General features: G+C 39.7%; 2 protein-coding genes across 3 annotated transcripts; both read right to left on the reverse strand.

The window, feature by feature from the left end:
• Positions 1 to 250: 250 nt before the first annotated feature.
• Positions 251 to 12,832, reverse strand: LOC310726546 (carboxypeptidase Z-like). 2 transcript variants are annotated; one of them, XM_083542248.1, is made up of 11 exons: positions 12,533 to 12,832; positions 12,096 to 12,122; positions 7,204 to 7,578; positions 3,587 to 3,793; positions 3,107 to 3,336; positions 2,508 to 2,669; positions 2,173 to 2,331; positions 1,869 to 2,004; positions 1,638 to 1,777; positions 878 to 977; positions 251 to 708 (listed from the first exon to the last, which is right to left on the reverse strand). In XM_083542248.1, the coding sequence occupies exons 1-11, from the start codon at positions 12,630 to 12,632 to the stop codon at positions 362 to 364; spliced, it is 1,983 nt and encodes a 660-aa protein (XP_083398374.1). In that variant the 5' UTR covers positions 12,633 to 12,832; the 3' UTR covers positions 251 to 361. The 2 variants fall into 2 exon arrangements, with proteins under 2 accessions (XP_083398374.1, XP_083398373.1); XM_083542247.1 differs by having other exon boundaries at positions 3,587 to 3,796; positions 12,533 to 12,831.
• A 5,551-nt stretch (positions 12,833 to 18,383) lies between these two features.
• Positions 18,384 to 20,725, reverse strand: gpr78b (G protein-coupled receptor 78b). Its single transcript, XM_083543140.1, has 3 exons — positions 19,700 to 20,725; positions 19,500 to 19,613; positions 18,384 to 18,806 (listed from the first exon to the last, which is right to left on the reverse strand). Exons 1-3 carry the CDS (start codon positions 20,365 to 20,367, stop codon positions 18,569 to 18,571), a joined length of 1,020 nt encoding a protein of 339 aa, XP_083399266.1. The 5' UTR covers positions 20,368 to 20,725; the 3' UTR covers positions 18,384 to 18,568.
• Between the last annotated feature and the right edge of the window lie 1,265 nt (positions 20,726 to 21,990).

The following is a 21,990-nucleotide window of genomic DNA, read 5'->3' on the forward strand; positions in this document are numbered from 1 at the left end:
AGAAAGCAGAAAGCACCTGTTAGTATCAACATATAAACTAGGTTAAAAATGTTGCAAGAATTTTGCAAAATTCTTATTTAAGTTAAGGGAAAATATTTTGTGAAGTTTTTGAAAGTGTATCTGGACAGTAGACTGGATTGAGTAGGTAATTAGCTTCAACTGTGTGTGTGTATATATATATATATATATATATATATATATATATATATATATATATATATATATATATATATATATATATATATATATATATATATATATATATATATATTGTTGTGTTATATGTCTACAATACACTCTAATAGTCTTAAAACCTGCCCAAGCATAGGCTGCGTTGATACTTTCAGAGCACTAGATGGAGCTAATTTCTCAGGAGCCAGGAGGGGTTTTGGTTACCCAACTGTGTAAAATAAGGCCACCACCAGGGCTTCTCCTGCCGCTCCTCTACATTCTGCCTAGTTTCTCTTGTGTAATACTGTGCCAGCATGTTATAAGGGTCAAAGCGTTCATAGCTACCCAAATGAAGGATGTTCAATTCATTAATCTCTGGCTCCAATTGAACTTTCTTAAGCACAAAGTCCACTCGACCAGCCTTCTGCATGTGAGCAGGGAGGTGTACCCGCTTCATGACTTTGCTATAACCCGGTGCTGAGGCAATGACAATGTGGGTCCCTGGTGTCAGCAGTCTCCAATAATCACCATTTTCAGCTGATAAATCATGAGGAGATACACATTTAGACAAAAAGAAATACTAAGCACAAGCATAGACAGCCTATTGGTATTGAGGTACGAGGTATTGATCTGAAAATGGGGTGTTTGGAAGTCATCAAAGCGTAGCATCAAAGCTTCATGTATTTAACAATTCATGCAAAAGTACCTGTAGTGATGAAATGCCTGTTCCCTCTGATTGATACAGTGGCTCCTTTAATACCATGGCCATCTTCATCTTTCACAATTCCTTTAATACCCCTATGCACCTAGAATATATATATATATATATATATATATATATATATATATATATATATATATATATATATATATATATATATATATATATATATATATACAGAACAGAAAACAAACATTTAGACAGCATCATAGTTATTTAGAAATACAAATTTAGTCATCCAGGAGATTTTTGTACCACTGCTATACAAATGCTCTAACAATCTGAAGATTCGTTATTACTGCTTCGAGACAATGTCTGTCTGCTTTGAGACAATGTCTGTTGTGAAAAGCGCCATAGAAATAAAACTTGAAACTTACTCCATTGTTATGTAGCATTTTCTCAAAATCTTTTATTAATAAAAAATACAGATTGATTTTTTTTACCCTGTACTATTAATAAACACATTAATCTTTTAGTTATTTTCATGTCGTTTCGTGCCTTGAAAAAAACTTGCTCCAAAAAGCTCACGGTCTCACGTTTGTTTTTTTGCTTGAAACTGATATATGTACAAGGATAAATTATAAGAGATGGCAAAATTCTAAATTCTGATGCTTGATGAAAAAGTGTACAAGACTGAATAGAGGACTTGTTGAGAAAAGTTAGAGAGATTGGCAGCTTTGTTTTAGCTGAGGGTAGGGTGAAATTCATTTTTTAAAAATGAAATTGTATGTATTGATTGTCTTACCGACTCCAAGAAAGTCAGGAGAGCCTCTTTATTTTCCAACCAGCCTGTAGATAAATCATCCTCTGCTGGGAATTTGTCACACCCCAGCTCTACTGTTATCTCAAAGCAATTTGTGTGGAGGTAATTAAAGTCTCCCATTCCTGCCATAAAAAGGAAGGTGGGAAATAATTTTATATAAACCTGATCATGGCAACATTAATTCAATTAATAGTGTATGTTCACCATGCTTACCTCCTATTTTGTTGTACCACTGAGCCCCATTTACAATCCCTTCTTTATCAGCATATTTGCCACCACACCTGTCAGTGTCCTGACTAGACATTGTGGAATGGGCATATGCATAAGTCCTGGCCAACTGCCTGAAGACCTGCAATTCAAACATCTTGTGTAACACTGCTGCAATTGTATTTGGTATTGAGATTTTGATTGCTTGTGTTGCATCAGTTGGCTTACTGCAGTTCGTAACTAGTACTTATTCATGGCAGTGTTACAACAGTACAGTGATGAAATTTGAATATTAGCTGCCAAGAGTCACCTGCTCGTCTGGAGTGGGAGAGAACATGTTCTTTTTGTGAGGATGCTTTGAGAGGTCATAAGGGTAAGACACCACAAGTTCTCCTCCATGAAAGCTGGCAGACAGAACAAACGGAATGGACCGTATCCACTTCATAACAGCATATGTCTCTGGAGCAACCTTTATAATGTACACACACACACACACACACACACACACACACACACACACACACACACACACACACACACACACACACACACACACACAATCATTACACTACAGTTTAACTTTTTAACATAAATGAAATCATATATGTATTTTGTGGTGTCTGAATATAGGGATTAAGATCTTACCTTACCAAGCCAATATGAGTCTGGAATGTGAATATGGTCATTGCGAAAGTATTTGAGTCTCCGCTGGTCATAGACAAAAGAAGTCAGGTCTGGGAAATTCCTATTGAGGTCTATATTCTGGGCATTGTAATGGCCAGCTGTATATCCAGTGTATATGATATCCTGTAAATTGATTATGACAATAAAGAAATTTATTGTCTTGACAAAAGTATTCACACTAGTGGTTTTGGATTAGTGATGATTTAAACCACATGTGTCTTCCACTTGTAAATTCCTGCAAACCATTGTGTGAAATCCATGAATACCTCTGTGGTTTATCTCAAAAGCATCATAAACTCCTACAATTGCCCTTCTGTAATAAGTTGCATTTCTTGTGCAACAAATAATTCACATGGACATAAAGTTTGCAGGGATGTAGTATTCAAAGGGGGACAGTTGAAATCATAGACAATTCAGACAGCTTCACATTGAACAGCATCAAACAAAATGCAATAAAATATAAACATTTTCTTTCTCTATCAAAATTGAATGACGAATATTGTAAATAAATATTAATAGCAAATAAATTATTGGAAACAAAAGAGTTAATAGCCTCTCACCTCATCATTATTTGAGTCAGAACCTCTGTTCATTTCAGAAAGGGCTAATTCAAAACCATCAGGGTTCATGGAGGGCAAAATGTGGATGCGTGTGGTATTGATGAGAGTTTGGATCCGTGTATTTCCCAAAAGATACTCAGTACACAGGTACTGAGCCAAGTAAATCAGCAGCTCTCGACCCATGACCTCATTCCCATGCATGTTTCCAATGTATTTGACCTCTGGTTTCACTTACCAAACAAGAGAAAACAAAAAAACAAACTTTGCACTTATTGGCCACTATCATCAAACATTTGTTTTGCCATTTGTTTTCCACAAGAGCTATTGTGTTGGGTTTTTACATTGTTGTCTTTGGGAACTTTTTAAAGCAAAAAAAGATAAATGCAGTACAAGAATTTATACAGCAAAAAATGTTAGAGTTCACTCTGCTCCAGTGCATTTATTAAACCATCTAACAGCTATTGCTTTTGAATCACTTACATAGTTCATGTTCTCCAGGGTTGCTTGAAAACTCAATTACAATCAGGTCTTTCCTTTCGAAGCTCTGCCCAATGCTGTATGTCCTTGAAATGTGAGAGCATTCTTGTGCTGTCTTATTGAGGATGTTGAACATTTGTGTGTTGGAGTGATACATGAACTGGATTGTTGCTGAGGATTCTTCTATTGAAAGGTTATCCATCTCAGGCTCTTCTTTAATAAAAAGAGTTTAAAAGTTATATATATAATTCACACAAACATATATATATATATATATATATATATATATATATATATATATATATATATATATATATATATATATATATATATATATATATATATATATGTGTGTGTGTGTGTGTGTGTGTGTGTGTGTGTGTGTGTGTGTGTGTGTGTGTGTGTGTGTGTGTGTATACCCTTTAAAGTTCTAAAAATCACAGTGACATTGCCACAAACAGATAATCCCTCTAAAATAAAGGAAAACACATGACCAAAAGGCTGTACATTTCCTATGACAACATTAAAGAAGCTGCAGGTATATATGGCAAGTACCGGTCACTTCCTGCAACCCAGTCATTAGGGTTGCCCAAGCCAGTGCACTCTTAGTGCTGGATACAATTCCGGATAAATGGAACAGAGGTGATGAGTAGGTGATAGGTAGGTATGGCCTTAAGAAGAGGAATGTGGAAGGGCAGATGGTGTTAGATTTTGTGAAATGCATGGAAATTGCAGTGGTAAATATTTTTTTTAAGAAGAAGGAGGAGCATAGGGTGACGTATATGATTAGAGGAAGGTGCACACAGGTGGACTATGTTCTCTACAGGAGATGCAACCTGAAGGAGATTGGAGACTGTAAGGTGTTGGCAGGGGACAGTGTAGAGGACAGCATCGGATGGTGGTCTGTAGGATGGCTATGGAGGTAAAGAAGAAGAAGAGGAGGAGAGTGAGGACTGAAAAAGAATAAGATGGTGGAAACTGAAGGAGAAAGACTGTAGTGTGAGGTTCAGGGAAGAAGTCAGACAGGGGCTCGGTGCTGGTGAAGAGGTGCTGGATGATTGGGCGACTACTGCAGAAGTGATAAGGGGGACAGATAGAAAGGTACTTGGTGTGACATCTGGCAAGCGAAAAGAAGACAAAGAGACGTGGTGGTGGAATGAGGAAGTGCAGGAAATCATAAAGAGAAAGAGGTTGACTAAACAGAATTGAGATCGGCAGAGAGATGAGAAAAGTATGCAGGAGTACAAGAAGATGTGACAGCAGGTAAAGAGGGATGTGAGCAAATGAAAAGACATATTTGAAGCTGTATCAGAAGTTGGACATTAAGGAAGGGAAAAAAAGGATTTATACCGATTGGCCAGGCAGAGGGACTGAGCTGGGAAGGATGTACTGCAAGTCAGAGCAATAAAGTATGCAGATAAAAATGTGTTGACTAGTGTCGAGAAGGTGGAGCGATTATTTTGAGCAGCTGATGGATGAGGAAAATAAGAGAGAGAGAGATGGTTGGATGTAGATAGGATTAGTTGGAGGAAGTGAGAGCAGCTATTAAGAGGATAAAGAGTGGAAAGTCGATTGGCCCAGATGACATACCATTAGAAGCGTGGAGATGTTCAGAAGAGATGTCAGTGGAGTGTTTAAAATGTTAGATAGCTGAGGAATGGAGAAGGAGTGTGCTGGTACCAATTTTAAAGAATAAGGGAGATGTGCAGACCTGCAGTAACTACAGGGGAATTAAGTTGATCAGTCACACCATGAAGTTATGGGAAAGAGTAGTGGAAGCCAAGCTGACCAAGACTTGAAGTGCACCACAGATGCATTATTTGCTTTAAGAATGTTGATGGAGAAGTATAGAGAAGGTCAGAAGGAGTTGCATTGTGTGTTTATGGATTTAGAGAAAGCATACGACAGAGTGCATGAAAGGAGTTGTGGTATTGTATTAGAAACTCAGGTGTGGCAGAGAAGTATGTTAGGGTGGTGCAGGACATGTATGAGGACAGCAGTGAAGTGTGCATTAGGAATAACAAACTGGTTCAAGGTGGAGGTGGTACTGCATCAAGGATCGGCTCTGAGCCCTTTCCTGTTTGCAATTGTTTTGGACAGGTTGATGGACTATGATGTTTGCGGATGATATTGTTATTTGTGGGGAGAGTAGGGAGCAGATGGAGAAGAGCCTGGAGAAGGGAAGGTATGTGCTAAAGAGAAGTGAAATGAAAGTCAGTAGGAATAAGACAGAGTACATGTGTGTAAATGAGAGGGAGGGCAGTGAAGTGGTGCGGTTGGAGCAAGAAGAGGTGGTGAAGGTGGATGTGTTTACTGTAGGTACATGGGGTCAACAGTGCAAACTAATTAGAGTGTGTTAGAGAAGTGAAGAAAAAAATGCAGACAAGTTGGAGAGGGTGGAGAAGAGTGGCAAGAGTGATTTGTGATAAAAGGGTATCTGTAAGAGTGAAAGGCAAAGTTTATAGGACTGTGGACTAAAAAACAGGAGATGGAGCTGGAAGTGGCAGAGTTGAAGATGTTGAGATTTCATTGGGAGTGATGATGATGGACAGGATTAAAAGTGAGTTTATTAAAGAGACAGCACATGTAGGATGTTTTGGAGACAAGGTTAGGGAGGCACGATTGAGATGGTTTAGACATGTGCAGAGTAGGGACATGGGGTATATTGGTAGAAGAATGCTGAGGATGGAGCGCCAGTGAGGTGCGCGCTCCAAGGAGGATGTTTATGGATGTGGTGAGAGAAGACATTCAGGTAGTTGGTTTGAAAGAGGCAGATGTAAAGGACAGGGTAGTATGGAGACGGATGACCCACTGTGGCGACCCCTAACGGGAGCAGCAGAAAATAGAAGAAGAAGAAGAAGAAGAAGAAGAAGACTGGTCACTTCCTGCATGTGACAACAATCTCTCATATTTTTCACATTTGGAGATACAGTGGTTAGAAGGAATAACATTCTCACAAAAAATAATCTACCCAGATTTTACCAAAACTATGTGCCTAAATGTGTTGTGGTCTGATAAGACCAACATTTTTGGGGGGTATAAACATAGGACTGGAGATCTAGTTAATGTAGAAAAATTTATGGATAGCTCAGATTACCAATCTATTTTTGTACTAAACAAATAGGCCTCTGTTTGACAGGTGGAAATTATCACCCTCTAACATAATACCTCAAATCACAAATCCAGGTCAACTAAAATTTGGCTTCAGGAAAAGATCAAAATTTTGGACCGTTGCCCAGTCAGAGCACAGATCTAAATCCCATTGAACAGATGAGATCCCATTTCCATTTTATAGCTCTGGAGCACTTTAGCACACAAGAGTGGAATACAATGTTATATAATTTGTTGGTTGTATCATATAACTTAAATCCCACAAATCTGTCATTTAACAGGCTTGTGTAAACTTTTCAAAGCATCTGTATATACAGTACTGTAGGCCTAAACATGATTGTCAGTGCATATTTAAAAGCAATTTTTTTTTTTAGAAACCCTTGTAATTTAGTCATACACAATATCACATGATAGGTAATGTGATTTTAAACAACATACCAAATATTTTGTGCATTTAAATACGGATAGTTTATAAAAAGTTGGAAACAAATGATCAGATTAAACATTACCTCTCAGGCCTTCCAGTGGGTCATAGCAGCCCTCCTCTTCACTAACAAAAAAGCGGTCACAGTCTAGAAAGTAGGGCCAGGCCATTCCAATGCGCTCAAACATTCGATCACAGGCTTTGTGCACAGACTCACAAGTGCTGCGGCAGGGCTTCAGGATCTTGTGGTTCTCACAGCGTGGTGCAATGATGGAGCAGCCCAGCATAAGTATATATGGACTGCACTCCCCATTTAATAATGAATTAACTACATTCAGCAGGAGATACTCCACACTTTGCTCAGCCTCATTGCGACTTTTTTGTTCCAGAAGGTTAGGATACATGGTGGTGGAGTAGGGCATATCTTTACAGTAGGTCAACATGATATCTGTGCATTTGGCTAGACAAGTAAAAGAGAAATACACAATGTAAACACTAGCACTGACTGAAATGTTTCAGTATAGGAAATAGTTAAAAAATACTACTTACTTGTTGAGGTTTATTTTCTACTTATATAATACCACCCTTACAGCATTAGAAGTGGCTTTTCCTTGGATATCTCTGCTATGGCTGCTAGCGAATGCAATATAAAGCAGTATACATGACTGCACAAGTCAACATTTCTCTAACTGAGAACTGATAATGAGTGAGAAATATTGTCAATGACAGAATTACTGGCAAACCAACTTTCTGGAAATGTTCGAACATTCCATACAAAACGGTTCTTATTATGGCTTAATTGCATATGAGTTTCAAGCTCTCTTAGATGACCATGCTTCTATTTTGTCTTTCATGGGAAGTAAAATCAGTTTGACACAACACAATAAGAGATGTTTTTCGTTTCTTTTCAGTGAAACATTTTGTAATGTCAATTAAGCACTGGAAATACTGAATAATTTTTACAAAGTGTTAATTTGTACAAATGCTAATGTTAAGATAAATAATCGAAGATCAGAGAATAATAACCTGTCTGGTCTGAGCTGACAGGACATCTATACCAAATCAAATAAGCACTTTTTTTTGTTCAACTGTGGTGAGCAGAAAAGCATCTTAGAATACACAAAACATGTAATGCAGTCCAACAACAAATTCAAATCTTTTTTTTTGTTATAGCCCATACACTTTAAGGCTTTATACTTAGTGCATGCTGATAAACTACACTGGTCACCACAGTACCCTTTTAAGAACTTGAGCTGCATCCGAACGTTTTGGGAAAGCGGCTGTGTTGTCTATGCTCTGAATAATGTGTGTAATCACACAAAATTGAAGGCAGGCTGTCACCGGCGGGGTGACGTCATGACCAGAAAGTATAAAACGCACAGTGAGGCCGGCTTCAGCTTCTGTTTGTTCACAAAATGCTCTGTGTGAAATGTAATGTTGTTTGTTTGTCTGTTAAAAAAAAAATTAAGGCGTCTCATTGCCCCCGGGAAACACACAGCCTTTGTGTGGCTTGCTTGGGAGCGGAGCATGCTATATCGGCTCTCGAGGGAGGCCGATAGCGAGGAGCTCCTGGAGTTTGTGACACGTGCCTTTCAGAAGCTGGACATAGCTGGTCGATGAGCATAAAGCCCCTTCATCTAGTAAGCTCGACGAGTGCTTTTTGCTCCCAGCATCACAGCCTCCATGTCGGGGTCTGCCATTTTTTGGGACCTTTCTCGTCTTGCCCCATTAGCCCCAAGACACCCCTACACCGCAGTCAGGGCACTGCCCCGGCACCAGACGGACCACAGGTTAGTCTCGAGAGATTGATACCCTTAAGGAAGCATCTGGCAGCCTGAATAGCTCTGCCAGACATGTCCCGATAGGTCTTGCGCACTGTAGAGCGAGGCTATACGATTCAGTTTCGGGTCTCATCCACCCCGGTTCAACTGGCTCTGTACCACTCTGGGAAGCAAGCAGGCTTTGGTCATGGAATGAGAAGTAGACACTCTCCTGAGGAAAGAGGCCATTAAGGTAGTCCCGCCATCAGACAGAGGTTCTGGGTTCTACAGCCGGTACTTCCGGTACTTTGGTTGATATTAGCTTGATCAGAGCAGTTTGCGGTCAGGCATCGGGATGTCGTTCTCGCTCACATGAAAGAACTGGGGTTTTAGCTGAATGCCAGAAAGAGTGTGCTTTCTCAATCACAGAGAAACATCTATCTCGGCGTCATATAGGATTCGATGACTATGTGCACGCAACCTTCTCCTGTCCGCATTACGTCCATCCTTACGGTGGTCAGGAAGGTCAGAGAATAGCAGTCACTCACTGCCAGGCAGTTTCAGAGACTGCTCGGGTTCATGACAGCTGTGTCTAATGTCATTCCACTTGGCCTCTTGTACATGAGACCCCTTCAGTGGTGGAACTTTTATGCCTTAACCCCTGTCATGCTGCTTCCGGGAGTTCTGAAGAGAGTTTGGCGGGATGGAGTCTGTCTCCTCCTGGTAGCCCCGCAGTGGTCTGGCCGTCTGTGTTTTGCGGAATTGGTGGTCCTCCTCGAGCAGCCTCCATGGGAGATTCCTCTGAGGAGAAATCTCCTCTCTTTATCAGGGGGCACAATAGATCACCCCCGAGCTGTGGAAGCTGTGGCTGTGGCCCCTGAAGGGGCGCAGCTCCAAGGTGCTGGTCTCTCCACTAAGGTAGTAGAGACCATTCTCCAATCCAGGGCTACCTCCATCGAAGAAGTCGTATGCCGCGAGATGGTGTCTGTTCACTGTGTGGTGCGCTCAGCACCAATTGGACTGAGTCCACTGCCCCGTAGGGTTAGTGCTGGAGTTCCTGCAGAAACAGTTCACAAAAGGGCTGGCTATCTGCTCTCTGAAGACAGTAGGTAATCTACAGGCCCTCTCTGTGGCACCCTCCTTTCTGGAGCTCACTCCAGGCATTTCCAGTGCCTTCCTGCACCATAGAGCGGGTTATGTCCCCAAGGTGCCCTCAGTCGTCCAACGACCTGTAAGGCTCCAGGCATTTAATCATTCTCCATTCCAGACCCCAGAACACGAGAGATTGAACCCACTGTGTCAGGTCCGAGCACTTAACTGTACTTGCAACAACAAGTCCCTGGAGGAAGTCGGAACAATTGTTCATCTGCAACGGCCCTCCAGGTAGAGGCATTCCTGCTCATAAGCAGACCCTCAGCATATGGATTATTGCGCTATTGTGTCCTCTTACGGTTCATCTGGTCTCCCCGCTCTATTCGGGGTCAGAGCGCACTCGACCCCGAGTGTGGCAGCCTCTAGGGCTTGGTCCTCTGGAATGTCCCTCCATGACCTCTGCAACGCTGCGTGCTGGTCCACCCTGCTCACCTTTGTTAGGTTTTACAACCTTGACCTCTGTGCCACTCCTGCCACTTCTGTCCTTCGACCTAGGTGTGCTCTTTCACACTAGTCAGGGACTGGTCAGTGTGGTGGTATTGGACCCTTGTTCGCAAAGCAGTCCAACACAGCTCGAGTTCCTGAAAGGAAACGTTTCTAGGTTACGTATTTAACCCTAGTTTCCTGAGGGAACGAGACACTGCATCTCTATGCCACACCTCCAGCGTCCCTTCAGCGCTTCCTTCATGGTTCCAGAAGCTGAAGCCGGCTTCACTCAATGTTCGCTTTATACTTCCTGGTTGTGACGTCACCCAGCCGGTGGCAGCCTGCCTTCAATTTTGACTGATTACACACATTATTCAATACATGGACAACGCAGCCGCGATCACGAAGCGTTCCAATGCAGCGTCTTGTTCCCTCAGGGAACTAGGGTTACATACCTAATCTAGAGACATTGAAAGACTCATATGAGTTATAATCATATGAGTTACTAATAGTGCTGTAACATGATAGGCTGATTAAGTGATAGGTGATAAGAAGAGGTGGCAAAAGTACGGTCATCCTTCACTTAAGTAAAAGTACAGATAGTCAAGTCTTAAAAGACTCTGGTAAAAGGTGAAGTACTGACTATAATTTTTTACCCAAGTTCAGGTTGGCCTCTGAAATGTAAAAAGTAGCCATTACTACTACCTCTTTTAGTGTCAGGCTGGTAACTGGACCTCACATAATAATATTTTATATTTTAGAAACATAAGACGTCGTGTGTTGCGTTGAAGGTTTTTATTTGATTTTCATTTCATTCCTTTTATATTTATTTATTTATATATTTAATAAAAATTGTCAAACAGAAATGCATGCTGCATTAATCACGCTTTAATACAGTTAGTGCTGTTAAAATGAATGTGCGTTAACACGTTATTAACGCGTTATTAATTTTGTTTAAATGTAAAATTTTGTTATCTAATTAATGTATTCAGGCTGAACAACCACCATATAAAACACAAGCAGAGAAAAGATGATGATGATCAGGTGATCAGGAATGTCTCTGTTCTGTCATGTTTACATCGCTGACTCCCTCTGTCTCATCCACGTTAACCCCAGACTTCTTGTTGCCTTCAATCTGCTCATTGTGAGCTTTGTAAACTAGTCTACGTCTGTGGTGTGTGAGAGCCAGGAAATGATACACCAGTGGTAGATTTAAAAAAGCTGCGCAATGACAGCAAATAGGTTGAAGGACTGAAAACGGTGCGCAATGAAAAGAATAAATATTGACATTTCACCAAATAGATTAAAACTAAAGTAATGAGTCTGGTTAAATAATGTAAAAAGTACAGATTAAGCACAGTTATTTGTGTAAAAATGGAATGAGTAAAAGTAGAAAATTGTCCGAAAAATGTATAATTAAGTAAAATACTGATACTTAAAAAATCTACTTAACTACAGTAACAAAGTATACAGTAAAGTATTATCACCTCTGGTGATAAGATAAAGTTTAAAGTTGCTGGGTTTTTTTTTCTTTTTACATGTGATCAAATATAATTAGCATGTAAACTGTATAATAATAGGATAATAATAACAACCCAAATACTGTACACAAGCACAAACAAGCACTTTGCCAACTCACGTTTCTCCTCAGGAGTCCTGCACTGTCCTGTGTGGGAAAAAATATTTATTTTAAAAAAAAGAAATCTGAATTATATGGTATCAAACGCTAGATGGCGTAAAACACAGAGCTTTTTAATTATTTCCTGATTTCCCAAAAGGCTGCATATGTAACATGTGGTGCACTTTATGTGGCGTACAAATCATCGCTTTATACAGAATGCATTGCGCATACTGCACTGTATACAGGAGCTTAGGGGTCAGTCAATAACTTTAAATCATATTCCAAACGTCTGTCTACTTGCACACCACTGCCAAGTTTCTTTATTATAAATTCAGCTTGACCAGTCTATGAACTCCTGCAGGTCTATAAAACTTAACATAATGTATAAATAATGATTCGTATTAAATTATGTAATAGCTTTACATTTTTTAACATCAATGACCCAGTTGACCGACCTTGGAAATAACTGCCGGGTTTACACCGCTGTGGGAATCCCCAGATATCCCAACATCTTCCCAAAATGTTGAGAAAAAGCAACGTCCAAACACTTCGCATTTTTGTCCAGTTTTCTATTATATCCAAAAAGTTTGTAAAGTGTAAACTGTGTCAATTCGAAGCTCGCAATGTTTCCAGCCACGGCGCTCTGGATGTCTGCACTCAGGCGGTACAGCACTATCAGATTACACAAACGGAATAACTCAAGAAGTGGAAAAACACTAACGTGTCACTGGCTCTTTGCTGTCCTCTCTCTGAAATGTCTTGCTGAGATTTAGAGGCAATGACCTGCCTGTATATTTTTTTATTTTATTTTATTTTTTCACAATAAACAGCTGAGCACAACTTTGAGTGCAACCTCAAGTGAGCCTGGGTAATGACACGAGTTAATGTAAGAAGGAGCCTCAGAAAGACAGAAAGACTACAAAACTAGGAAAACATAATCTATCTATCTATCTATCTATCTATCTATCTATCTATCTATCTATCTATCTATCTATCTATCTATCTATCTATCTATCTATCTATCTATCTATCTATCTATCTATCTATCTATCTATATACAGGTGCATCTCATTAAATTAGAATATCAATAAAAAGTTCATTTATTTTAGTAATACAATACAAAAAGTGAAACTCGCATATTATATAGACACACAGACTGATATATTTGAAGAGTTTATTTCTTTTAATTTTGATCATTATGGCTTACAGCTAATGAAAGGCCAAAATTCACTATTTCAGTAAATTAGAATATTGTGAAAAAGTAAAATATTGGAGACTAGTGGTGTCACACTCTAATCAGCTAATTAAATCCAAAAACCTGTAAAAGTGCCATTAAATGGTGTCTTAGTATGGTTCAGGCTACACAATCATGGGGGAAGACTTGACAGTTCACACAATCCTCCTCCATTTCAGACCCCAGACCAGGAGAGATTGAACCGGCTGTGTCCGGGTCCAGCACCGGACTGTTATGTCCACAGGACAAGTCCTTAGAGGAAATTGGAACAATTGTTCATCTGCTACGGCCCTCCAAGGAGTAGCCTTCCTGCTAATAAGCAGACCCTCAGCAGATGGATTATTGACACTATTGCGTCCTCTTATGGTTCCTCTGGTCTCCCCGCACCATTCGGGGTCAAAGCGCACTCGACCCAGAGTGTGGCAGCCTCTAGGGCTTGGTCCTCAGGAGTGTCTCTCCATGACCTCTGCAACGCTGTGGGCTGCTCCACCCCATCCCAGCTTCCAAAAAGTGGAACTTGTATATTATACACACACACAGACTTACAGCTAATTAAAACCCCAAATTCACTATTTCAGAAAATTTTAATATTGTAAAAAAAAGTTAAATATTGGAGACTAGTGGTCTCACACTCTAATCAGCTAATTAAATCCAAAAACCTGTAAAAGTGCCATTAAATGGTGTCTCAGTCTGGTTCAGGCTACACAATCATGTGGAAAGACTTGACAGTTGTCCAGAGGACGATCATTGACACCCTGCACATGGATGGTAAGACACAAAAGGTCATCACTAAAGAAAGCTGCTGTTCACAGAGTGCTGTATCTAAGCACATTAATATAAAGTTGAATGGAAGGAAAACATGTGGTAGAAAAATGTGAAATGAAGCCCATTCAAGAATTTGGGGGAGGTTCACAAAGGGTGGACTGCAGCTGGAGTCAGTGCTTCAAGAGCCACCACACACAGACGTATTCATGGGCTACAACTGATGCATTCCCTGTTTCAAGCCACTCCTGAACCAGAGACAATGTCAGAGGTGTCATACCTTGGCAAAGGACAAAAAATACTGGAGGTCCAGTGTAGAGTTTGCACAGTCAGTGGTGGTTTGGGATGTCATGTCATCTGCTGGTGTTGGTCCACTGTGTTTTATCAGGTCCAAAGTCAGCACAGACGTTTACCAGGAAGTTTTAGAGCTCTTCATGCTTCCCGCTGCTGACCAGCTTTATGTAGATGCTAATTTCAATTTCCAACATTACTTGGCACCTGCCCACACTGCCAAAAGTACTAATACCTGGTTTAAGGACCATGGTGTCCATGTGCTTGATTGGCCAGCAAACTCGCCCAACCTAAACCCCATGGAGAATCTGTGGGGTATTGTAAAGAGGAAGATATGAGACACCAGACCCAACAACGTAGAAGAGATGAAGGCCGCTATCAGAGCAACCTGGGCTTCCATAACATGTCAGCAGCATCACAGACCGATCGCCTCCATGCCACACCGCATTGCTGAAGTAATTCATGCAAAGGGAGCACAGAATTCTGTACATGTTCATACCTATCAGTAGTCCAACATTTCTGTGTTAAAATTATTATTTTTTTTTTTCTTAATTAATATTCACATTTTCTGAGATACTGAATTTTGGGTTTTAATTAGCTGTAAACCATAATCATCAAACCTAAAAGAAATATACACTTGAAATATATCAGTTTGTGTGTGATTAATGTATATAATATACAGGTTTGACTTTTTGTATTGAATATACTGTATATATTTAAGCTGGGATTTGCGAAGAATGAATTTCACTGTGCTGCAATGTATATGTTACAAAGTCTATTCTTCTATTATATTATATATATATGTATATGTGTGTGTGTGTGTGTGTGTGTGTGTGTGTGTGTGTGTGTGTGTGTGTGTGTGTGTGTGTGTGTGTGTGTGTGTGTGTGTGTGTATACACAATCCCCTTTAAAACGACTGACATGAAACTAATGAAAGAATGAAAACTTCAAATTCTTTAATAAGCACAGCCTAGACCACAAACAACACACATAAATACATTTTTGTTTTTGTTTTGTTTTGGGTTTGTCTTTTATACCTGTAAATTTACTCCTTTTTTTACAAGTTTCTTATTTTTGCAGCAAAGACTTCAATCTAACAATCTTAGCATCATTCATGCTGCAGGAGAAAATCAGCTGCACCTGTTAAACAGGTTTTATACCAAACCTAAAATGGTTGCCACTACAAGTTGGCCATGACATATCTGACAAGAGGAAAAAATGGGGATAATGATTTTGTCTTGTCATGTCTTTCATTAGAGGTATATAATAGAATAGTCATTGAACTCTATTGTACAATAAATTGGATTCTTAATTATTGTTCTATAAGTATCACCAAACTTGAACCTTTAAAATATTATTCCATTAGTAAAGCAGATTACAGAGTAATTTCTATTTATTTATTTGTAAATATTGTATCATAAATAAAAGGAAATCTTAGGCTTAATATAATGCTTGGTAGAATGCAACATTTATTTTCAGTCCACAGCCCTTGGTCAATTGTGATGTTTGGTTCGTCACAGGAAAAAGTTTGGGCACCTCTGATCTATACTCTTGTAACACGTATACTCCTGAATGGATTATTTGAAGGGTTCTCTATAGAAGCTGACAACAATATGTCTGTACCAGAAATTATTTCAAATAAAACCTTTCTGGTTAAGAATTGTAATGAACAATAACCCTCAATGAACCCTCTAAGAAGGTATGGACCAAAGTAACAGTGTGTCAATGCACCAGATACCACATTTGGTATTAGAATACTGATGCGTCCATTATATGTGTATGTGTTATGATTTGAGAATATTTTGTGTCTTTCCAATATGTCAATATGTCAATGGAAGCTCCATTGCGTGTTAATAGATCAGGTCCAGCCTATAACAAAAATGAACCGAGTTCTTGATTGATTGATTGATTGATTGATTGATTGATAAGGCCCAATTTTCAATGCATAAAAAAAATACCCTGAATCATTTCTAAAGTATGTTCTCATGGGGTTGGCTTAACCTTAATGATTTTCCATTCTGAATTGGCTTTTTGGGTTATTTAGAGACCAAAGATTCATGGCAATGTAGCAAGAATACACAGGCAACCCACCAAGCAAAAGGATTCTGCACACTATGTGCTGTGTAATGTGTTATGATTTGAGCATAATTTGTGTCTTTCCAATATGTCATGAGCTTCCATTGCTTGTTAATAGATCAGGTCCAGCCTATAACAAAGAGGAACCAAGTTCTTGATTTATTGATTGATTGATTGATTGATTGATTGATTGATTGATTGATTGATTGATTGATTGTTTGATAAGGCCCAAATTTAAATGCATAAAAAAATACCCTGAATCATTTCTAAAGTATGTTTTCATGGGGTTAGTTTAACCTTAACGATTTTCCATTCTGAATTGGCTTTTTGGGTTATTTAGAGACCAAAGATTCATGGCAATGTAGCAAGAATACACAGGCAAACCACCAGGCAAAAAGGATTCTGCACACTATGTGCTGTGCTATCTGGCATGTGGCAAAACCTCAGTCATACGGCAAACATCTTCAAATCCCTTCATGCTAAAAAATATGTTAAATGTCAGGCCAAAACTGGCAGCTCTAATACCCTTCTCTAACCATTGTACTTACTGAGAGGTATTATTTTGAGTTGGGACAAAAATAGAAATTTAACATGAAAGATCCCTAGGCTTTCTTGCTTTGCCCATTAACCTGAGAGTCTCTCTGTATTAGTCATGAGCTCCATTAATTTGCTTCTCTACATCATTGTGGGACTTTAGCTACTGAGTGTGTACCCTGTTAATTTTTTTTTCAATTTAATAGGTGAATTATCTCTATGGAGGTATACTAGTGCAGATGGATTTTTATTTACTCTTAAAGGGATGTTGGCTACCGTGGCTGTGCTTTTTTAATTGTTTATTGGCGACATGCATTTACTTCAAATACTACATAGCTTAATTAAGCTTCATGTATTTTCTCACCATGTGCACAAAACAATACATGTATAACAAAAATGGCACCAGTTTGGCAGTAAAAAGCACTTCATTATCTTTTCAATAGTTTATATCTCTCCATACCACACACTTGTCTTGCTGACAAAATAAATTGACATTTACTTTTATACTGTGCAAAGTATGTACACAATGTTTACCTGTAGACCTGTTGTGCACAAACTGCTTTCGAAATAATCTAGTACATTCAGTCACAACTGTTCTAGGTGCTACACTGTAAAATTCAACTTTGGCAATAATAATTTCTAAGATCAAAGTGCATTATACTTCCAAATGACTGATCTGGGTTTATAAATGAGTGAATTCATAATGACTTCACACTAGATTAAGAATGAGAGCCATTTACATAAAATGGCTTACAAGTGGAATTATCTAAAAATTACAACACATTTTTATCAATCATGAAACTTTCTGCAATACCATTAACATACTGAGCTTGCATGTCTATTGCACATAGTTCAATGTAGATCATATCATATACTGTAGTCATACCTTCCACTAAATTATGTTTTATAATGTTGGGAGGTGGCAATACTTTAAAAGAAAGCCACACATTGCAAATGATAGTGTGTCTGTATGCCTGCTAAGATTCAATTATCATGTTCTGATGTCTTTGATGTTAATTTTTGTGTGTGTGTATGTGTGTGTGTGTGTGTGTGTGTGTGTGTGTGTGTGTGTGTGTGTGTGTGTGTGTGTGTGTGTGTGTGTGTGTGTGTGTGTGTGTACGTGTTGTGGACAAAGCACATGGCCACTTAGTCACATATTGCCTTTGTCCTTATTTATCACTGCTGTCTGATGCATGTATCTACGTGTGGATCAAACAGTCAGCTTCTCCAGCTATATCTATGTGATAATCAGTACAACTCTCTCTCTCACACTCTCATTTCCATCTCCCTTCTTTCTATCTCTCTCTCTCTCTCTCTCTCTCTCTCTCTCTCTCTCTCTCTCTCTCTCTCTCTCTCTCTCTCTCTCTCTCTCTCTCTCTCTCTCTCTCTCTTCTTTCTCGCTCTCTCTCTCTCGCTCTCGCTCTTGCTCTCTCTATCTCTCTTCTTTATCTCTCTCTCTCTCTCTCTCTCTCTCTCTCTCTCACGCGCACTCTCTTCTTTCTATCTATTTTTCTCTCTCTCTCTCTCTTTTTTCTCTTTCCCTATATACTTTGACATCTACGCTTTCGGCTGTTTTAGTGTAAAGAAAATGCTACTAGCTGATTCGTTGGAGACAGTAGTCGTTTTCAGTGTCCAGTGAGCTGTTGTGTCCAGAGGAAGGGTATAAGTCACGTTTCAGTAGGCGATTGGCCACTGTTACTAATACTTTCTTGTACTGTTGGCGCAAGAGAGAATAAGCAAAGGGATCAGAAGCTGCCTTGCTGTATGTTAAGCACTTGCTGATGATGCCCCAGTATCGGTTGATATCCACAAAGGGAAGAAGCTCTGTTAGCCTAGAAAGCAGAGAGCAGAAATCATTAGCAACTTGATTAAAGTCAGGGGGGAAAAAAGCAGGCTATACTGAATGCCAGGCCATTAAATCCATAGAACTTGTTGCCAGTACTCTTTATTTTAATGATAAACCTTTAGTAATTGAGTTGATAAATATTATGCTTTAAGATGAAGATCCATATCCACTATATCCTCCCTAATTACTATCCATAATTATGTGATGGTTTATAAGGGCTGAAACTGACATGAGACCTTCTGCAATGATTTTTATCTCCTGCAAAGAAACATCCCAAGAGTGTTTGTTTCCGTATTTCTCTATCCATTTGATGAATTGTGATTTGAAGAACTGGTCTTAAGAGAAGAGAAGAAGAGGGATGAGGAGAAAAGTGCTAAAATTCACTGAGAGTTTCAAAGACATCATCAAGTGCAAATCCCCAGTGAAACAGCAACTATTGACAGGCTCTTGTCTTATCACCTCTAGTGCACATCGGCTATTCTTAGAAACGCGATTTTTTCTGGTGCGCGTTTACGTCATCACAAGCCTCAATTAAATGACGCAACTAAAAGGCATCATAATAGACTCTTAACAGTAAAACTTATTAATAGGCATGGCTTCTAAAATTCCGTTCAGAGTACTGGGCATTGTGGACATGTCACAATGTCTAAACTTCATTTTTAATTTGAATTGCACCTACCTGGTTATGACATATGGGGCGAAACAGATAATAAACGACCCAATGAATATACTGATTTTCTTGGTCGCGCGCTGTTTCCTCCTCTTTTGCTCGACCAAACAACGTTGTTTTACGCTGCAAAGGAAACGTGATGAGCATTATCCCGACATGAACTCTAAATACAATCTGCAGAAGCTATATGAAGAAAGCGTCATGAATACCTTGGGTGTATGTCAACAAGCAGAAAGAGCGTCTGCATTGTTATGATGTCGATCCTTTTGCAGTGAAAGCGTGCGACTTTGAGCACTTTCAAGTAAGTCACGCACAACACGAGTAGCGAGAGCATAAAGCTGGCGCCGTGGAAGGCCACGGTAAAGGCGGCGAAGTCGGTGCGGGAGCTCTCGGCGTTCAGGCGCAGGGTGCAGGACGCGTACGCGCGGCTGTAGTCGAGCCAGGAGCGCAGCAGCGCCACCACGGAGAAGGCGAGCGAGTGGAGCCACGCGTAGCACACCATCAGCAGCGCGTCCCGGCACCGCATCTTGCTCGAGTAGCTCAGGGGGAACACCACGGCGATCCAGCGGTCGATGCTGAGCGCCGCCATGCTCAGCATTGCGTTTGCCGTCAGGAACGTGTCGAGGAAGCTGACCGCACGGCACAGGCAGTCCCCGAAAGGCTGTTGGTCTTTTACGATCCCTGCCAGCGTGGACGGCATGTTCAGTACGGTGATGAGTAGGTTGCAAAAGGACAAGTTCGTCGTGAAAATGCCCGGCACCTGCCTGCGTATCTCGCTGCTGTGCGCAAAACATAGCAAGACCAGCAAGTTGGACAGCAACGAGACCGTCGCGACTACGACGATGAAAAGTGCAAGCAGGATCTCCGCCAAGTCCATGTCTCACTTTAGAAGTCTCGCTGAGGTGCACCCAAGCCCGGAACATCCATGATTCCTCATGAGTTTGTCCGGTTTAATCTTCCTACAAAAATGCATGTATCAACTCCAAAGTAAAAAAAAGTGGAACGAAGCGCGAGCGAGTGCGCTGTCCAGCGTACTGAAACTTACCCGCGCGCGCGTTTTAATTCCAAAAGCTCCTAAAAGTCGTATGTAAATCTCTTGGGAAATGCATTTCTAATACAATGATGAGATTTTTTAGTTTTGGGCTGCATTAAGTACGTCCTTCCGAGACAGCTCTTCTGCTTTCAGTGTCTCTCTGAGCGCGAACTACCTGCAACTGCCAAGCTCACGAGCGCCCTGTGCTCAGATCATGCGCACACAACTATCCACCGTGGGAGGCCACCAAGCAACAGGCCTATTACTCCTGCAACTGTGTACTGTAATCACAATCACAACAAAGTTACGTAGGTGATTTACAGACGACATTAGCGTGATATAGCTCTAAGAAAAGAATTATGTTCAGGTAACAAAGCCTTTTAATAATTAAGAAAATAATACTTAATTAATACTGCTAGAAGTACAATTGCAGTCCCTACCACACGTCTATCTAATTCAATAAGGCTCATTTTACCAGTAATTCTCCCTGCATTTTTATTATTATAAAGAAATCAGTATAGTTGTCTTATTTAAGATAAATTAAAAATTCAGCCTACAAATAACACATACATGAACTGCAGCTCAGTAATAACAAATCAAGGAAATTATTTTTTAGCTATTGGTCATTGGCACACATTAAAAGCAGATGCACAGTAGTTACAGATTTAGTATTCAATTATCAATTATCACACCTCATTTAACAATTAAGTAGTTTAAGTTATGGTTTCGGCTGTGAGTCAATAGGCCACTCTGGAAAGTGTGAGATCACAGTCTCACATACAAAATGTAAAATGAGCTAGACAACGGCTGCTAGTCTGCCAATGCTGTCCGACAGTCCAGTGTGCTATATTTGAAACTATAATAGAGAATCTTTTGTATATAACCTGTTCAACTGTGTTTTATCTCTAACATCTGACATCCCATGGAAGACAGGATTTTACACAATAGATGCACAAAAGGATGTTTTCCAGGGACGTGATATATTCGAATTGAGTGGGGAATGTTTTGTTTTGTTCAGTTCTGTTGTCTGAAATATTTCAGAGAACTAGGAGCTTCAAAAATAGCAGTGTCTGGGTGTTTGTTTATTTAAAATACCAATAAATAGGGGTTTTTCAAACACCTCAGAATAATTAACACCCTTCATATAAATAATGAAAATAAATAACTTTGCAATCTGAGTTCACTCTTACACTTACAATGGCATAGCTTTGTTTCAGCAATGCTTTTCAAAATACTCATTTTAACATTATTAGCATCCCATTATTTGGTGTAAACTCCCAACCAATGACTAAGCCTTTTCTGTAGAACTTTTCAAATCTATAAACTGAAAGGCACATTTGCACAGTATTTATTTATTAGGGGCAATTATGTTTTAAAACAAACAATCTGTGGCCAGGACACAACCTCCCAGCAGAGACAACCAGATTTTCCTCTAGTAGCTAGATTATATCATCATAAGAACCCCTT

The sequence above is a fragment of the Silurus aristotelis genome, assembly GCF_946808225.1.
Source record: "Silurus aristotelis genome assembly, chromosome: 5".
NCBI lineage: Eukaryota > Metazoa > Chordata > Actinopteri > Siluriformes > Siluridae > Silurus > Silurus aristotelis.